Below are 18621 nucleotides of genomic sequence, written 5' to 3'. Positions count from 1 at the left end.
CTATATCTATAGTGTCCTCTCTCCTGGGGTGTCCTGTGCCCTATATCTATAGTGTCCTCTCTCCTGGGGAGTCCTGTGCCCTATATCTATAGTGTCCTCTCTCCTGGGGAGTCCTGTGCCCTATATCTATAGTGTCCTCTCTCCTGGGGTGTCCTGTGCCCTATATCTATAGTGTCCTCTCTCCTGGGGAGTCCTGTGCCCTATATCTATAGTGTCCTCTCTCCTGGGGTGTCCTGTGCCCTATATCTATAGTGTCCTCTCTCCTGGGGTGTCCTGTGCCCTATATCTATAGTGTCCTCTCTCCTGGGGTGTCCTGTGCCCTATATCTATAGTGTCCTCTCTCCTGGGGTGTCCTGTGCCCTATATCTATAGTGTCCTCTCTCCTGGGGTGTCCTGTGCCCTATATCTATAGTGTCCTCTCTCCTGGGGTGTCCTGTGCCCTATATCTATAGTGTCCTCTCTCCTGGGGTGTCCTGTGCCCTATATCTATAGTGTCCTCTCTCCTGGGGTGTCCTGTGCCCTATATCTATAGTGTCCTCTCTCCTGGGGTGTCCTGTGCCCTATATCTATAGTGTCCTCTCTCCTGGGGTGTCCTGTGCCCTATATCTATAGTGTCCTCTCTCCTGGGGAGTCCTGTGCCCTATATCTATAGTGTCCTCTCTCCTGGGGAGTCCTGTGCCATACATCGATAGTGTCCCCTCTGCTGGGGAGTGCTGTGCCATTTATCTATAGTGTCCCCTCTCGTGGTGTATCATGTGTCCTATATCTATAGTGTCCCCTCTCGTGGTGCATCATGTGTCCTATATCTATAGTGTCCCCTCTCGTGGTGTATCATGTGCCCTATATCTATAGTGTCCCCTCTCGTGGTGCATCATGTGCCCTATATCTATAGTGTCCCCTCTCGTGGTGTATCATGTGCCCTATATCTATAGTGTCCCCTCTCGTGGTGTATCATGTGCCCTATATCTATAGTGTCCCCTCTCGTGGTGTATCATGTGCCCTATATCTATAGTGTCCCCTCTCGTGGTGTATCATGTGCCCTATATCTATAGTGTCCCCTCTCGTGGTGCATCATGTGCCCTATATCTATAGTGTCCCCTCTCGTCGTGTATCATGTGCCCTATATCTATAGTGTCCCCTCTCGTGGTGCATCATGTGCCCTATATCTATAGTGTCCCCTCTCGTGGTGTATCATGTGCCCTATATCTATAGTGTCCCCTCTCGTGGTGTATCATGTGTCCTATATCTATAGTGTCCCCTCTCGTGGTGTATCATGTGCCCTATATCTATAGTGTCCCCTCTCGTGGTGCATCATGTGCCCTATATCTATAGTGTCCCCTCTCGTGGTGCATCATGTGCCCTATATCTATAGTGTCCCCTCTCGTCTAGTGCTATCATGCCTATATCTATAGTGTCCCCTCTCGTGGTGCATCATGTGCCCTATATCTATAGTGTCCCCTCTCGTGGTGTATCATGTGCCCTATATCTATAGTGTCCCCTCTCGTGGTGTATCATGTGCCCTATATCTATAGTGTCCCCTCTCGTGGTGCATCATGTGCCCCTATATCTATAGTGTCCCCTCTCGTGGTGCATCATGTGCCCTATATCTATAGTGTCCCCTCTCGTCGTGTATCATGTGCCCTATATCTATAGTGTCCCCTCTCGTGGTGCATCATGTGCCCTATATCTATAGTGTCCCCTCTCGTGGGTGCATCATGTGTCCTATATCTATAGTGTCCCCTCTCGTGGTGTATCATGTGCCCTATATCTATAGTGTCCCCTCTCGTGGTGCATCATGTGTCCTATATCTATAGTGTCCCCTCTCGTGGTGTATCATGTGCCCTATATCTATAGTGTCCCCCTCTCGTGGTGTATCATGTGTCCTATATCTATAGTGTCCCCTCTCGTGGTGCATCATGTGCCCTATATCTATAGTGTCCCCTCTCGTGGTGCATCATGTGCCCTATATCTATAGTGTTCCCCTCTCGTGGTGCATCATGTGCCCTATATCTATAGTGTCCCCTCTCGTGGTGCATCATGTGCCCTATATCTATAGTGTCCCCTCTCGTGGTGCATCATGTGCCCTATATCTATAGTGTCCCCCTCTCGTCGTGTATCATGTGCCCTATATCTATAGTGTCCCCTCTCGTGGTGCATCATGTGTCCTATATCTATAGTGTCCCCTCTCGTGGTGTATCATGTGCCCTATATCTATAGTGTCCCCTCTCGTGGTGTATCATGTGTCCTATATCTATAGTGTCCCCTCTCGTGGTGTATCATGTGCCCTATATCTATAGTGTCCCCTCTCGTGGTGTATCATGTGCCCTATATCTATAGTGTCCCCCTCTCGTGGTGTATCATGTGCCCTATATCTATAGTGTCCCCTCGTCGTGGTGCATCATGTGCCCTATATCTATAGTGTCCCCTCTCGTGGTGTATCATGTGCCCTATATCTATAGTGTCCCCCTCTCGTGGTGTATCATGTGTCCTATATCTATAGTGTCCCCTCTCGTGGTGTATCATGTGCCCTATATCTATAGTGTCCCCTCTCGTGGTGTATCATGTGCCCTATATCTATAGTGTCCCCTCTCGTGGTGTATCATGTGCCCTATATCTATAGTGTCCCCTCTCGTGGTGTATCATGTGCCCTATATCTATAGTGTCCCCTCTCGTGGTGTATCATGTGTCCTATATCTATAGTGTCCCCTCTCGTGGTGTATCATGTGCCCTATATCTATAGTGTCCCCTCTCGTGGTGTATCATGTGCCCTATATCTATAGTGTCCCCTCTCGTGGTGCATCATGTGCCCTATATCTATAGTGTCCCCTCTCGTGGTGCATCATGTGCCCTATATCTATAGTGTCCCCTCTCGTGGTGCATCATGTGCCCTATATCTATAGTGTCCCCTCTCGTGGTGCATCATGTGCCCTATATCTATAGTGTCCCCTCTCGTCGTGTATCATGTGCCCTATATCTATAGTGTCCCCTCTCGTGGTGCATCATGTGTCCTATATCTATAGTGTCCCCTCTCGTGGTGTATCATGTGCCCTATATCTATAGTGTCCCCTCTCGTGGTGTATCATGTGTCCTATATCTATAGTGTCCCCTCTCGTGGTGTATCATGTGCCCTATATCTATAGTGTCCCCTCTCGTGGTGTATCATGTGCCCTATATCTATAGTGTCCCCTCTCGTGGTGTATCATGTGCCCTATATCTATAGTGTCCCCTCTCGTGGTGTATCATGTGCCCTATATCTATAGTGTCCCCTCTCGTGGTGTATCATGTGTCCTATATCTATAGTGTCCCCTCTCGTGGTGTATCATGTGCCCTATATCTATAGTGTCCCCTCTCGTGGTGTATCATGTGCCCTATATCTATAGTGTCCCCTCTCGTGGTGTATCATGTGCCCTATATCTATAGTGTCCCCTCTCGTGGTGTATCATGTGCCCTATATCTATAGTGTCCCCTCCTGGGGAGTCCTGTGCAGGTTCTTGTTTTATTGCGTCCTGAGCCGCAGTTTGACCTTTCAGCTTCTCCGAATCTCAGACCCTAAATTTAGATTGTGTCTCGTAAACACTGACATGTATCCGCGATTATAAGGGGGGGAAATCCGGAAACATCAGGCGGGGCACTGGGGGTCAGAGCCATCATGGACAGGCGACTACTATCTATCACTCCCTGTTATCAGCCATTACTGGGGGAGGAGATTTCAGGACAGGTGAGTACAATCTATTACTCCCTGTTATCAGCCCATACTGGGGAGGAGACTGTAGGACAGGTGAGTACAGTTTATCACTCCCTGTTATGAGCCATTACTGGGGGATGAGATTGTAGGACAGTTGAGTACAATCTATTACTCCCTGTTATCAACCATTACTGGGGGAGGAAACTGTATGACATGTGAGTTCAATGAATTACTCCCTGTTATCAGCCACTGATTCCAGCTGCTCTCTTATATCTCGCCTGCAGTGGGCTGGACATAGTTCTTATTTCAGGTAAGTCAGGTTAATATTATTCCTGTATTAAGGTTTAGTATTGGGGGCTTTGTGGGACCCTCCCGGTGTTGGCTGTCTGTATGATTGCAGTATTTGTTATGGACTGTAGGGGGCGCTGTAGAGCTCTGATTAGGCAGCAGTCATCTGGTGATTGTAGGGATCGCTGTCCCTGCAGTTATTACAGCCGGTCATTATTCTACCCCTCGCACCCGTCATGTCGGCCCCCGTCAGTCCTGTGTGGTTTGTGTGCATCATGTGAGTCCCGGAGAAGCTGGCGCCCGGGCGCAGGCCTGGAGGTGACCGGATCGCACAGGACGCTGGGGCGGCAGGGAGCATCGGAGGAGTGATGATTACCCCTGATGGCGTTTCTTCTGACTTCTCCCTTATCACCGCCCTTGCCGCTCCTCTGGCCAGTTGATATATTTCTTATTTTTTGGCGCTAAGTGTGACCTCATAGAGTTTGACCATGGCGGCTGCTCCAGAGGGGAAGGCATCGATGTGTCAAGCGTGGCACAAGGCATCAACGTGGCCTGAGCCATGCCAATATTAGAAGTGACAGCGCTGGTCACCACCTGTCACCTTCTGCGCTAAATGTAGGATAAATCGGGTGCAGTAAAGCAGTGTCTGTGCCCCGGCAGGGCGATGGTGCCGTCGGTGCCCCGGCAGGGCGATGGTGCCGTCGGTGCCCCGGCAGGGCGATGGTGCCGTCGGTGCCCCGGCAGGGCGATGGTGCCGTCGGTGCCCCGGCAGGGCGATGGTGCCGTCGGTGCCCCGGCAGGGCGATGGTGCCGTCGGTGCCCCGGCAGGGCGATGGTGTGAGGGCCGGGGAGGACTGGTAGGCCCAGGAGGTGGATCCACTGGACCGAGCACCCCACCAGGAGGGCAAGGTACACTGTAGCTGGAGCACTAACGTGGCAGGAACGGGTGCAGGTATCAGGAAGCAAAGACAGGGCCAGGTCACTAAGGTCACAGCGTACTTTAAGGCAGTAATAGGAAACAGGAACAAAGACCTGAGCACCGAGCTCACAAGACAAGGCAAAGAAACACAAGCGATGATTAGGCCCCGCCCACATGGAGAGGCCAGTCTTATATACCCAGCACAGCCTCAGGTCATTTCCTGTTGCAGCAGTGCTGGGGCTATAAGACCAGGTGAGTGGGCACGGCCCGGTCCTATACAGAACATTAGTCAGAATCAGACTCCTGAGACCAGGAACAGGACTCTGGGGAGCATGAGCGGGAGCAGCAGGCGTGACTGGTGGACACGTGGACTGGATCAGTGGGTAAGGAGTGGTGCTGGGACACGGGGAGCGTGACAGTACCCCCCCCCTTGAAGCCCCCCTCTCCGAGCAAAGGACCGCCGGGGCACCCGGGACCGAGCCCCCGGACCGTAACCCAGCGCAAAGGAAAGGAGGGACGGCTGACCCCATGCACCCTTCCGGACCGCAACACGCTTAACCGAAGATTTTCGAGCAGTGGCAACGGAAGCAACGGAAAGGGAAGGACAGTCAGAAGCAGGACTGGAATCCTGGACGACCGGATCGGGCGTCTCGGACCGGGTATCGATCATAGTCTCATCCTCAGCCGCTGGACTCAAAGTCTCAACTCTAGAAGGCGGTGAAATCAAAGTCTCATCTCCAGAAGATGGTAAAATCAAGGTCTCGGATGCCTGGGGCGGTGGAACATCACTGGATAGCGTAGTTTCTTCTTCAGGATCCTGCAGCTTGACTGAGTCAAGTGCCAGGGGCTGAGGAACAAGCTGCAAGCAGGTTTCGTGGCACAAGGGACTCCAGCGGGTAATCGCGCCAGAACGCCAACTAATAACAGGGTCATGGAGTTTCAGCCAGGGCAGGCCCAACAGGAGCTCAGGAGCCATCCTCAGGATGACATAGAAGGCGATGGTCTCCATATGCGAAGTGCCAACCTGGAGGTTCACGGGCTCGGTGGTAAACCGGACAGGTTCGTAGAGCGGTTTGCCGTCCACTGAGGCGAACCAGAGAGGCTTCTTCAGCGGGGTGACAGGGACCTGGTATTTGTCTACCGTGGCCTGATGGATAAAGTTGCCTGCCGCCCCAGAATCGACGTGGGCCTCAGCTGAAAACCGGGTCCCCTCTGTCGTCACCCGGACAGTCTGTTTAACTGGAACCAAAGGGATTTCGGTGGCAAGGGTGGCGGTTCCCACAATCCCTTGGACCTGGGGTCTACCAGGTTTCTTAGGGCATGTTCGAAGCATATGTGAACAGTCTCCGCAATAGAAGCACAGGCCCCGGGCGAGCCGTTCTGCACGGTGTTGCTTGGCTTGGGTCAGACGGTCCACTTGCATGGGTTCTGGCGATAAGTCGCGGAAAGGCAGGGACGAGGGAGCGGTAGATCTCTGTGGGGGCAAGATGTGGCGAGGTGGTTGCTTCTCCCGGACTCTCTCTTTGGTATGCTCCTGAAAACGGAGGTCAATCCGAGTGGCCAGTGAAATCAAAGCGTCCAAGGTGCGGGGAACGTCACGGCCGGCTAGTTCGTCTTTGATGCGGCCAGAGAGACCTTCCCAAAAGACCGCCGTCAAAGCCTCATTGTTCCAGCCCAGCTCAGAGGCGAGCGTGCGGAACTGTATGGCATACTGGCCGACTATTTGGGTCCCTTGGCGTAGCCGGAGGAGCGTAGAGGTCACTGCGGTAGTTCGTCCGGGTTCGTCAAAGGTGCCCCTGAAGGCTCGCAGGAACTCCTGGATGTCGGTGATCATCGGGTCCTCATTTTCCCACAGGGGTTAATCCAGGCCAGGGCTTTGCCTTCCAGGTGTGACATAAGGAATGCTACTTTAGCCTGGTCTGAGGTGAACAAGTGCGGGAGCAACTGGAAGTGCAAGGAGCACTAGTTCAGGAAGCCTCGGCAGGACTTGGGATCCTCTGCGTAGCGAGGCGGAGCAGCAAGGCGAAGTTGCGAGGCTGTGGAGGAACCTGGTTCAGACCTGGAGAATGGTTGCTGCGTGGACTCAGACGAGGCGGCGGTCTGCAGCGTATATAACTGGTGGTCCACGGACGCCAGGAATTTCAGCATCCGGTTCAGGGTTTCACGCTGTTGCACCAGCTCCTGGCGCAGCTCAGCCAACTCTGATGTTTGCGCTCCAGTGGGATCCATGGCCTGTGCTCCAGCGGGATCCATGGCCTGATCATACTGTGAGGGCCGGGGAGGACTGGTAGGCCCAGGAGGTGGATCCACTGGACCGAGCACCCCACCTGGAGGGCAGGGTACACAGTAGCTGGAGCACTAACGTGGCAGGAACGGGTGCAGGTATCAGGAAGCAAAGACAGGACCAGGTCACTAAGGTCACAGCGTACTTTAAGGCAGTAATAGGAAACAGGAACAAAGACCTGAGCACCGAGCTCACAAGACAAGGCATAGAAACACAAGCGATGATCAGGCCCCGCCCACATGGAGAGGCCGGTCCTATATACCCAGCACAGCCTCAGGTCATTTCCTGTTGCAGCAGTGCTGGGGCTATAAGACCAGGTGAGTGGGCGCGGCCCGGTCCTATACAGAACATTAGTCAGAATCAGACTCCTGAGACCAGGAATAGGACTCTGGGGAGCATGAGCGGGAGCGGCAGCCATGACCGGTGGACACGTGGACTGGATCAGTGGGTAAGGAGCGGTGCTGGGACACGGGGAGCGTGACAGATGGCGACGTCTGTGCCCCAGCAGGTTGATGGCAGCGGCGGTGCCCCAACAGGGTGATGGTGCTGTCCGGTGCCCAGCAGGGCGATGGCGGCGTCTGATACAATATCACCAGCCACTCTCATAGTTTACTACATACGGGAGTATTACAGGGTCGGCGGCCCCCCGATCAGCAGCTACTTGCAGTGGAGAAGGGGTTAATGATACCACCTTGGAATCTCCCCCAGAGCTCAGAAAACTTTCCAATTAAAGCTGGGATGAAATATGTTCAGATCTGCGCGGTCGGGATGAAGCCGACGCCATGGTAACCGGTGTCTATGGGAAAATAATGCGGCTTCTGCAAAATGGAGAGAAGAGACCAATGATGTGAACCAGAAATGTGCCCACACGGGGCCCGGCCTAGTGTATCCCCCCACCACGGGGCCCGGTCTAGTGTATCCCCCCACCACGGGGCCCGGTCTAGTGTATCCCCCCACCACGGGGCCCGGTCTAGTGTATCCCCCCCACCACGGGGCCCGGCCTAGTGTATCCCCCCCACCACGGGGCCCGGCCTAGTGTATCCCCCCCCACCACGGGGCCTGGCCTAGTGTATCCCCCCCACCACGGGGCCTGGCCTAGTGTATCCCCCCCACCACGGGGCCTGGCCTAGTGTATCCCCCCCACCACGGGGCCTGGCCTAGTGTATCCCCCCCACCACGGGGCCTGGCCTAGTGTATCCCCCTTACCACGGGGCCTGGCCTAGTGTATCCCCCTTACCACGGGGCCCGGCCTGGTGTATCCCCCTTACCACGGGGCCTGGCCTGGTGTATCCCCCCACCACGGGGCCCGGCCTAGTGTATTCCCCCACCACGGGGCCCGGCCTAGTGTATTCCCCCACCACGGGGCCCGGCCTAGTGTATTCCCCCACCACGGGGCCCGGCCTAGTGTATTCCCCCACCACGGGGCCCGGCCTAGTGTATTCCCCCACCACGGGGCCCGGCCTAGTGTATTCCCCCACCACGGGGCCCGGCCTAGTGTATTCCCCCACCACGGGGCCCGGCCTAGTGTATTCCCCCACCACGGGGCCCGGCCTAGTGTATTCCCCCACCACGGGGCCCGGCCCAGTGTATTCCCCCTCACCATGGGGCCCGGCCTAGTGTATTCCTCCATCACGGGGCCCGGCCTAGTGTATTCCTCCATCACGGGGCCCGGCCTGGTGTACCTTCCACCACGGGGCCCGGCTTGGTGTATCCCCTTCACCACGGAGCCCGCCAGGTGTATTTCCCCCCACCACCACGGGGCCTGGCCTAGTGTATTCCCCCACCACTGGGCCCGGCCTGGTGTATCCCACCCACTTAGCACAGGTCACAGCCTGGTATATCCCACCCCCCCCACCGCGAGGCCCGGCCTGGTGTATCCCACCCCCCCCACCGCGAGGCCCGGCCTGGTGTATCCCACCCCCCCCACCGCGAGGCCCGGCCTGGTGCATCCCACCCCCCCACCGCGAGGCCCGGCCTGGTGCATCCCACCCCCCCACCGCGAGGCCCGGCCTGGTGCATCCCACCCCCCCACCGCGAGGCCCGGCCTGGTGCATCCCACCCCCCCACCGCGAGGCCCGGCCTGGTGTATCCCACCCCCCCCCACCGCGAGGCCCGGCCTGGTGCATCCCATGAAACGTTATCTACACACTGTGCCACTCTTTATAGGGATCATTCTGGGATTTACTTCAGTGAAGAAAGGAATCCGCTCTGTGTAGATAAAATAACGGTGGATGGTGATCCCATAACGAGGAAGAGCGACCGGAGGTGTAAGACACCGAGAGATGCGCGTCTCAGACCTGACGTCCCTTGTCAAAGCTTCTGGGATTTACTGCTTACTCCAAGCATCTTGGTAACCATGGCAACGAGCAGGAAACAAGAACATTACTTCAAGAAAATGGAGTGGATTACTAGTGTTGCGGGCGGGGAGGAGGGTGTCAGCACACCGCGCTCACCTCCTTCTGCTCGGGTCCGGCGGCTGCTGCTCAGTGGTGGCTCGAGAGGTGGGCCGGATCCCGGGGGGTTTCTCGAGCGGCACTCCTCGCCCGTGAGTGAAAGGGGGTTGTTGGGTGTGGGGATGATTATTGTCCGTGACGCCACCCACGGTTGTGGTGATTTCACCACCGCTGCTCAATATGGGGATCCCAGGGATGGTGATGCGGAGCAGCCAGGTGTTGTGTTGCCCCTCCGTGGGTAGGGGTTGGTGATCCCGGGGCCCGGTGATGGAGATGGAGGTGCAGGGCCTGGTGGGCGCAGGGACGCGGGGGCAGCGCTGTGCCTTGCGGCACTGTGGTACTCACTCAGCCTGAGACGTGACACAGTTTTTACGGTAAACCAAACGGCTGGATAGACGGTCCCACGGACGGCTGCACCTGCACTCCCGGTAGGTGACGGTGATGTCCCTTTTCCTTGCACCTTGATCAACTGGTTGGTTGCGATGGGTCCCCACCGGTAACCCGCTCCCCGGCTTCAAGCTGGACCGGGGGAGCTCTACTCTTTGCCCGCAGGCGCTGGCCCTAAGAAACTGGTGCCCTGGCGGTGGCGGTGTCTCTTCTATACTGGCTGGGCTGTTGCCTTCAATCGGGACTTTGTTGTTGGGGGATCTACGTCCCCTTCACTGACGGATTTGGCAAATTTGGCGACTCCTAGCCTTGCCGGGGTCCGAGAGGCCCCTGCCCTGGTGCTGACTGTCCTTCGGAACACTGCTCCAGACCGCCGGGCACACAGCCAACGGGGTCCTTCCAGGAACTTCCAAACGGTCCCCCTCCAGACAGTCACCGCCGTTGCTGACCTTGCTGACCTGGCCCTACACAAAGCTGGACCCTTCAGGCGTTCCTTCCTTCTTGTCACCTCACTTGCTTTCCTCCTTTTCCACTTTTCTACTTTCACTTTCACTTTCTTAACGCCTCTACTTAGCTCCTCACTCCTGCTCCTCCCTGAGCTGACTCTGTTGTTTGCTCAAGCTCGTCCCTGAGCTGACTCTGTTCTGCCTGGTTTCTCCCGCCTCCAGAGCTGTGACCTCCTCGGTGGGCGGAGCCAACCGCCTGGCCCGCCCCCTGGTGTGAATCATCAGCCTCTGGAGGAAGGCAACAAGGATTTTTGGTTAGCTGTGTTGTTCCTACCTGGGATGTAAGGTGTGGTGGTGTGTGACCTGTGTCCCCTGGCTTGCCCAGGGCGACACACTAGCACGTTCATTTTAAAGTTGCTCATTTTCTTACAAGCACTTTGTAATAATAGCCATTAATGACGAGGCGTCTTCTACAAAAGGGGCACGGATCGGGGGGGGGGCAGAGCTGCTACCGGTAAAGCCAAGGAACATGTAGAATAAAATGTAGATGCGACTGCTGCCGCGGCCACAGAGCAGGTGAGGACCCCGGAGTGGCGGGTGAGGACCCCGGAGAGGCGGGTGAGGACCCCGGAGAGGCGGGTGAGGACCCCGGAGAGGCGGGTGAGGACCCCGGAGAGATGAGTGAAGACCCCGGTGAGGTGGGTGACTGCTCCGGAGAGGCAGATGAGGACTCTGGAGAGGCGAGTGATTTGCCAGCCCAGAAATGTCACATTATGGATTAAGTGGTGACATTAAAGGAATTAGTCACCAGATTTTTGCCACCTAATCTGAGAGCAGCATAACAGGGGGACATATACCCTGATTCCAGCAATGTGTCACTTACTGGCCTGCTTAGTCTAGTTTTGATAAAATCACTGTTTAATCAGCAGGAGATTATCATTACAGGACTACTTGGCGTGCTGCAGGTAGTCCAGCATATTCATGAGCTCTGTATAACTGCAAGATCCGCAGCAGAGCAGACAGCGCAGTAAGTGACACATTACTGGAATCAGGGGCTCTGTCCCTATGTAGGAATATGGACACAGCAATCAGAGATTAATGGTTCAACACTGCCCTCTGCTGGCCAAAGACAGAATAGGTGTAAGACAATAAGTAACCTAGGAATCCAAAACTGCAGGATTGGTTTCCAGGGGGAGCTTTTAGAGAGATGGACCTGGTCAGTAGCAACAGAAACCATTGCAGGAGCTGTGGGCACTAGGTGGCAGCACTGCGGCTGCTTGTCTGGGATAGTCTCCCTGTCCTGCCTTAGACCTGGGCTGTAGATCTGGAGCAGCGATATTCTGCCTGGCCCCACTGCGGCTCCGGTGCTGGAGTCGGGGCCAAAGCTCATATTTCTGGCTCCTCCATAACCGTCTCTGTGCTCAGTGGGAAATGGACATGTGACGTCTGCACGGCGTCCTCTCCCAGCACCGCTTTCACTTTACCACAGCCCATGAAAACAGGAAAGCTGAGCTTTGATTGGTTGGTGTGGTAAAGTGAAAGCTGAGCTCAGATTGGTTGGTGAGGTACAGTGAAAGCTGAGCTCAGATTGGTTGGTGTGGTAAAGTGAAAGCTGAGCTCAGATTGGTTGGTGTGGTAAAGTGAAAGCTGAGCTCAGATTGGTTGGTGTGGTAAAGTGAAAGCTGAGCTTGGATTGTTTGGTGTGGTAAAGTGAAAGCTGAGCTTGGATTGGTTGGTGTGGTACAGTGAAAGCTGAGGTCTGATTGGTTGGTGCGGTTCAGTGAAAGCTGAGCTCTGGTTGGTTGATGTGGTACAGTGAAAGCTGAGCTCTGGTTGGTTAGTAATAACGGTCTGTTAGCCAGTTGTAAATCTGTTGCCTTCGTCGGTCGTCAGCCGCCATTGTGACCGCTGTGGACAGGAAGTGAGCGGCAGCTGCAGCCCTGACTTGGTGTTGATCGTCTGAAGGTGAGAGGGAAGCCGGGGTGATCGGGCGCAGGATCGTGTGAGCCCCAGACAGCGAGTGCTGGAAGGACACCGGCGCCGCAGGGGAGTATCAGTGTCATTATAACCAGGACAAACACTCTCAGTAATGGCTATCCGTGTAGTGACGGCTGAGCCACACTCAGGATCGGTGGGGGACGGACCCCGCAATCACCGTATAAGTCCTATACTATAGGATAACCACTGAAAGCCACTGAGCTATAAACCATAAAGTCAGAATATCCTGCTCCCAGCTACGTGACTGGACGTACAAACGTGGCCATAAGAAAAGGACCACCCTGAGAGCAGCCGCCCCCCGCAGCGCACAGTCCTGGGGTGGTGTGATCAGTGTATCCGTACAGTGTGAGCCCCGCAGAGCACAGTCCTGGGGTGGTGTAATCACAGTGTATCCGTACAGTGTGAGCCCCGCAGAGCACAGTCCTGGGGTGGTGTAATCACAGTGTATCTGTACAGTGTGAGCCCCGCAGCGCACAGTCCTGGGGTGGTGTAATCACAGTGTATCTGTACGGTGTGAGCCCCGCAGCGCACAGTCCTGGGGTGGTGTAATCACTGTGTATCCGTACAGTGTGAGCCCCCGCAGAGCACAGTCCTGGGGTGGTGTAATCACAGTGTATCTGTACAGTGTGAGCCCCTGCAGAGCACAGTCCTGGGGTGGTGTAATCACAGTGTATCCGTACAGTGTGAGCCCCGCAGAGCACAGTCCTGGGGTGGTGTAATCACAGTGTATCTGTACAGTGTGAGCCCCTGCAGAGCACAGTCCTGGGGTGGTGTAATCACTGTGTATCCGTACAGTGTGAGCCCCCGCAGAGCACAGTCCTGGGGTGGTGTAATCACAGTGTATCTGTACAGTGTGAGCCCCTGCAGAGCACAGTCCTGGGGTGGTGTAATCACAGTGTATCTGTACAGTGTGAGCCCCCGCAGTGCACAGTCCTGGGGTGGTGTAATCACAGTGTATCCGTACAGTGTGAGCCCCCGCAGCGCACAGTCCTGGGGTGGTGTAATCACAGTGTATCCGTACAGTGTGAGCCCCCGCAGCGCACAGTCCTGGGGTGGTGTAATCACAGTGTATCCGTACAGTGTGAGCCCCGCAGCGCACAGTCCTGGGGTGGTGTAATCACAGTGTATCTGTACGGTGTGAGCCCCGCAGCGCACAGTACTGGGGTGGTGTAATCACTGTGTATCCGTACAGTGTGAGCCCCCGCAGAGCACAGTCCTGGGGTGGTGTAATCACAGTGTATCTGTACAGTGTGAGCCCCTGCAGAGCACAGTCCTGGGGTGGTGTAATCACGGTGTATCCGTACAGTGTGAGCCCCCGCAGAGCACAGTCCTGGGGTGGTGTGATCACAGTGTATCCGTACAGTGTGAGCCCCGCAGAGCACAGTCCTGGGGTGGTGTGATCACTGTGTATCTGTACAGTGTGAGCCCCTGCAGAGCACAGTCCTGGGGTGGTGTGATCACAGTGTATCCGTACAGTGTGAGCCCCCGCAGCGCACAGTCCTGGGGTGGTGTGATCACTGTGTATCCGTACAGTGTGAGCCCCCGCAGAGCACAGTCCTGGGGTGGTGTGATCACAGTGTATCCGTACAGTGTGAGCCCCCGCAGAGCACAGTCCTGGGGTGGTGTAATCACAGTGTATCCGTACAGTGTGAGCCCCCGCAGCGCACAGTCCTGGGGTGGTGTAATCACAGTGTATCCGTACAGTGTGAGCCCCGCAGTGCACAGTCCTGGGGTGGTGTAATCACAGTGTATCCGTACAGTGTGAGCCCCGCAGTGCACAGTCCTGGGGTGGTGTAATCACAGTGTATCCGTACAGTGTGAGCCCCCGCAGAGCACAGTCCTGGGGTGGTGTAATCACAGTGTATCCGTACAGTGTGAGCCCCGCAGTGCACAGTCCTGGGGTGGTGTAATCACAGTGTTTTCTATACAGTGTGAGCCCCGCAGCGCACAGTCCTGGGGGGGTGTAATCACAGTGTATCCGTACAGTGTGAGCCCCGCAGCGCACAGTCCTGGGGTGGTGTAATCACAGTGTATCCGTACAGTGTGAGCCCCCGCAGTGCACGCTCACTGTGAGATCCAGCTCCGTACGCCCACACATATCAAGTCGCAGTTATCGCACACCCCACATCCACTCATTTCTAACCACCAACACATAAGAAGCTGTGGATTCCCCGCAGCTTAAGCCTCAGGACATCGGAGCCGCAGGTAAGGAGCGCACAGGGTTAATAGTTTACTAGCAGATCTGCAGATTATTATGTACACAGTGACTGCACCAGCAGAATAGTGAGTGCAGCTCTGGAGTATAATACAGGAGGTAACTCAGGATCAGTAATGTAATGTATGTACACAGTGACTGCACCAGCAGAATAGTGAGTGCAGCTCTGGAGTATAATACAGGAGGTAACTCAGGATCAGTAATGTAATGTATGTACACAGTGACTGCACCAGCAGAACAGTGAGTGCAGCTCTGGAGTATAATACAGGAGGTAACTCAGGATCAGTAATGTAATGTATGTACACAGTGACTGCACCAGCAGAATAGTGAGTGCAGCTCTGGAGTATAATACAAGAGGTAACTCAGGATCAGTAATGTAATGTATGTACACAGTGACTGCACCACCAGAATCCACGTGGCGGACCCTTCCCTCACGTGGCGGACCCTTCCCTCACGCGGCGGACCCTTCCCTCACGCGGCGGACCCTTCCCTCACGCGGCGGACCCTTCCCTCACGCGGCGGACCCTTCCCTCACGCGGCGGACCCTTCCCTCACGCGGCGGACCCTTCCCTCACGCGGCGGACCCTTTATCAGGTGAGCGGAGGCTGGAGAACTGGACACATCCGGAGGTTGTGATCATGTTGTTTCCATTTTTCGCCATCTACACATTGGTGACGTCTCCGTCCTGTGAATTCCTTCTTCCGCGACTTCTTCTGGGAGATGGATTGTCAGGATTTCCATGCTGATGAAGCATTTTACCTTTTCTCGGATGTGTTGGTGATGAGGTTTCTTCTCTTTTCTACAGAGCGAGTCAATATGAATCCTGGAGACAGATGAGAGATGACCTCACGGGAGGAAGCGCTCGTCACCCAGAAATCCCAGTGGGTGTCCTTCAATGATGACTCCAGCTTACAGGGTAATGATGAGAGTGAATAACCCCCCAGCTGAAGCCGGGGTCCCCTGGGTGTGATGGCTGGTTATAGGGTTGGAAATATGTGTTATTTTTAATATATACAGTCATGGCCAAAAGTGTTGCCACCTTTCTAAAATTGTGGGTGAACAACTTTGTTTCCAGCATGTGATGCTCGTTCACACTCACCTGTGCCCAGTAACAGGTGTGGGCAATATGGAAATCACACCTGAAACCAGATAAAAAGGGAAGAATTTGTCTAATCTCTGCATTGTGTGTCTGAGTGTGCTGCACTAAGCATTGAGAACAGGAAGAGGAGAAGAGAAGTGTCTGAGGACTTGAGAACCAAAATAGTTGAGAAACATCAACCATTTCAAGGTTACAACTCCTTCTTCCTTCTCCAGAGATCTTGAGGTACTTTTATCCCCCGTACTGTGGCTCTGTAGCTAATTTCCCTGGACGTGGACGGCAGTGAAAAATTGATGGAAGGTTGTAACGCAGGATAGTCCGGATGGTGGATAATCCGCTCCAATCAAGATCCAAATAAATTCCAGCCGTCCTGCAGCTCAGGGGCATCAAAGGCAGCACAAACTATCCGTCCACATCTGAAGGAAATGAAACACTATGGAGGAGACCCAGGAGGACCCCACTGCTGACACAGACAGTAAAAGCCAAAATGTAAAAGAGTAACCGAAATCCTGGGAAAGTGTCTTGTTGACAGATAGGACAAGATGGAGCTTTTTGGTGGAACACATCATTCTACTGTTAACCTAAAACGGATTGAGGCTACAAAAAAAAGAACACAGCACCTACAGTCACACATGGTGGAGGTCAGAGATGTTTTGGGTTGTTTTGCTGCCTCTGGCATTAGAGGTCTTGACTGTGTGCAAGAAATCATGAAATCTGAAGATCAGCAGAGGATTTTGGGTGGCAATGTAGAGCCCAGTGTCAGAAAGCTGGGGGTGCATTTTAGGTCAGGAGTCTTCCAGCAGGACAGTGACCCCAAACAGTTTGAGAAGCCCCAAAAATAGATGGAAACAAAGTACTGGAAAGTTGTGAATGAGTCCGGATCTAAACCCCATAGACACCTGTGGAGAGATCTGAAGATTGGGAGGAGAGGAGAGGAGACGCCTTCAGATATGAGAGACCTGGAGACATTAATAAAGAAGAGTCTGAGATTCCAGGTGAGAGGAGGAAGAAGCTGTGGACGGGGACAGGAGGCGACTGATGGAAGGGGTTTATTCCAAAGGGTAAAGGGGGGAAGGCAGCCAAATATTACGAGGCAGGGGACAACAACTTTGTCTTACCCATTTTAAGGGTTGTGTGAAATTTTGCCCAATTTGACTTTTTCTTTCTCCGTTTTTTTTTCTGTTGTCCCAATACACAAAGGAAATAAACCTGTGGATAACAACACGTGTAACGGCAATAATTTACTATGAGAAATACCTCATTTTCTGGAACTATTTCAAGGGTGCCAACACTTTCGGCCATGACTGTGTGTGTGTGTGTATATATTAGTCAGCATAAATGAGTACACCCCAACAGATTTGCCGTAATCTAAAGTTTACATTAAAACATTTTAATTAACAAGAATTCACCCAGAGGTCGGTCTATTCATTCATTACATCGGTGTCCAGCAGGCGGGGGACCAAACAATGGCGATACCAATGAAAACCCCTCCCTGCTCATGATGCTACAACACCTGAGAGAGAGATTCATTTGTGTATACTGGAAAGGTTGAACGCATTACTGATCAGCCACATACCAGAGCAAAACGTAACAAAGATGGAGCTTCATCATCTCTCAGAGACGTCCGGGGACCATGGAGGCCACCACCTAACAGGAGCGTCTAACGGAGAGAAGGGGAAGAAAGCCAACCCGGGGGACACAATCCGGCACATACTGTAGAGGGGCGGCATGTGTGGAGGCGTCCATGTGGGGAGAGTGGGAATGTTAGAAATTGAGACATTGATTTACATTTTAATTGTCAAAAGGGGTTTACTCATTTTTGCTGAGCTCTGTATATAGTATATGACACAGGAGAGGTGTACTCATTTCTACTGAGCAATGTGTGCATTATAGTACACAGGCGTTGTGTACTTATTTCTGCTGAGCTCTGTATATAGTATATTACACAGGAGAGGTGTACACATTTCAGCTGAGCTCTGTATGTATTATATTACACAGGAGGGGTGTACACATTTCAGCTGAGCTCTGTATGTAATATATTACACAGGAGAGGTGTACACATTTCTGCTAGCTCTGTATGTAGTATATTACACAGGAGGGGTGTACACATTTCAGCTGAGCTCTGTATGTAGTATATTACACAGGAGAGGTGTACACATTTCTGCTAGCTCTGTATGTAATATATTACACAGGAGAGGTGTACACATTTCTGCTAGCTCTGTATGTAGTATATTACACAGGAGAGGTGTACACATTTCAGCTGAGCTCTGTATGTAATATATTACACAGGAGAGGTGTACACATTTCTGCTAGCTCTGTATGTAGTATATTACACAGGAGAGGTGTACACATTTCAGCTGAGCTCTGTATGTAATATATTACACAGGAGAGGTGTTCACATTTCTGCTAGCTCTGTATGTAATATATTACACAGGAGAGGTGTACACATTTCTGCTAGCTCTGTATGTAGTATATTACACAGGAGATGTGTTCACATTTCTGCTAGCTCTGTATGTAGTATATTACACAGGAGGGGTGTACACATTTCAGCTGAGCTCTGTATGTAGTATATTACACAGGAGAGGTGTACACATTTCTACTGAGCAATGTGTGTAGTATAGTACACAGCTGTTGTGTGCTTATTTCTGCTGAGCTCTGTATATAGTATATTACACAGGAGGGGTGTACACATTTCAGCTGAGATATATATGTAATGTTACACAGGAGAGGTGTACACATTTCTGCTAGCTCTGTATGTAATATATTACACAGGAGAGGTGTACACATTTCTGCTAGCTCTGTATGTAGTATATTACACAGGAGAGGTGTACACATTTCAGCTGAGCT

At 53.4% G+C, this 18621-nt stretch overlaps 1 protein-coding gene across 4 annotated transcripts in view; it reads left to right on the top strand.

Moving 5' to 3' along the window:
- Positions 1 to 18621, top strand: part of STON2 (stonin 2) — a 66697-nt gene that overhangs the window by 575 nt on the left and 47501 nt on the right. For 2 of the 4 annotated variants that reach the window (XM_075330458.1, XM_075330455.1), the window contains exon 2: positions 15481 to 15591. In XM_075330458.1, coding sequence (XP_075186573.1) covers positions 15516 to 15591 — 76 coding nt within the window. In that variant the 5' untranslated portion in view covers positions 15481 to 15515. Of the gene's footprint in view, positions 1 to 12407; positions 12428 to 14643; positions 14666 to 15480; positions 15592 to 18621 lie in introns of those variants that run through there. The other 2 variants (XM_075330457.1, XM_075330456.1) reach the window with 2 other exon arrangements.

Source organism: Anomaloglossus baeobatrachus, chromosome 12 (genome assembly GCF_048569485.1).
Source record: "Anomaloglossus baeobatrachus isolate aAnoBae1 chromosome 12, aAnoBae1.hap1, whole genome shotgun sequence".
Lineage (NCBI taxonomy): Eukaryota > Metazoa > Chordata > Amphibia > Anura > Aromobatidae > Anomaloglossus > Anomaloglossus baeobatrachus.
This window is presented reverse-complemented; position numbering and strand designations above follow the sequence as displayed.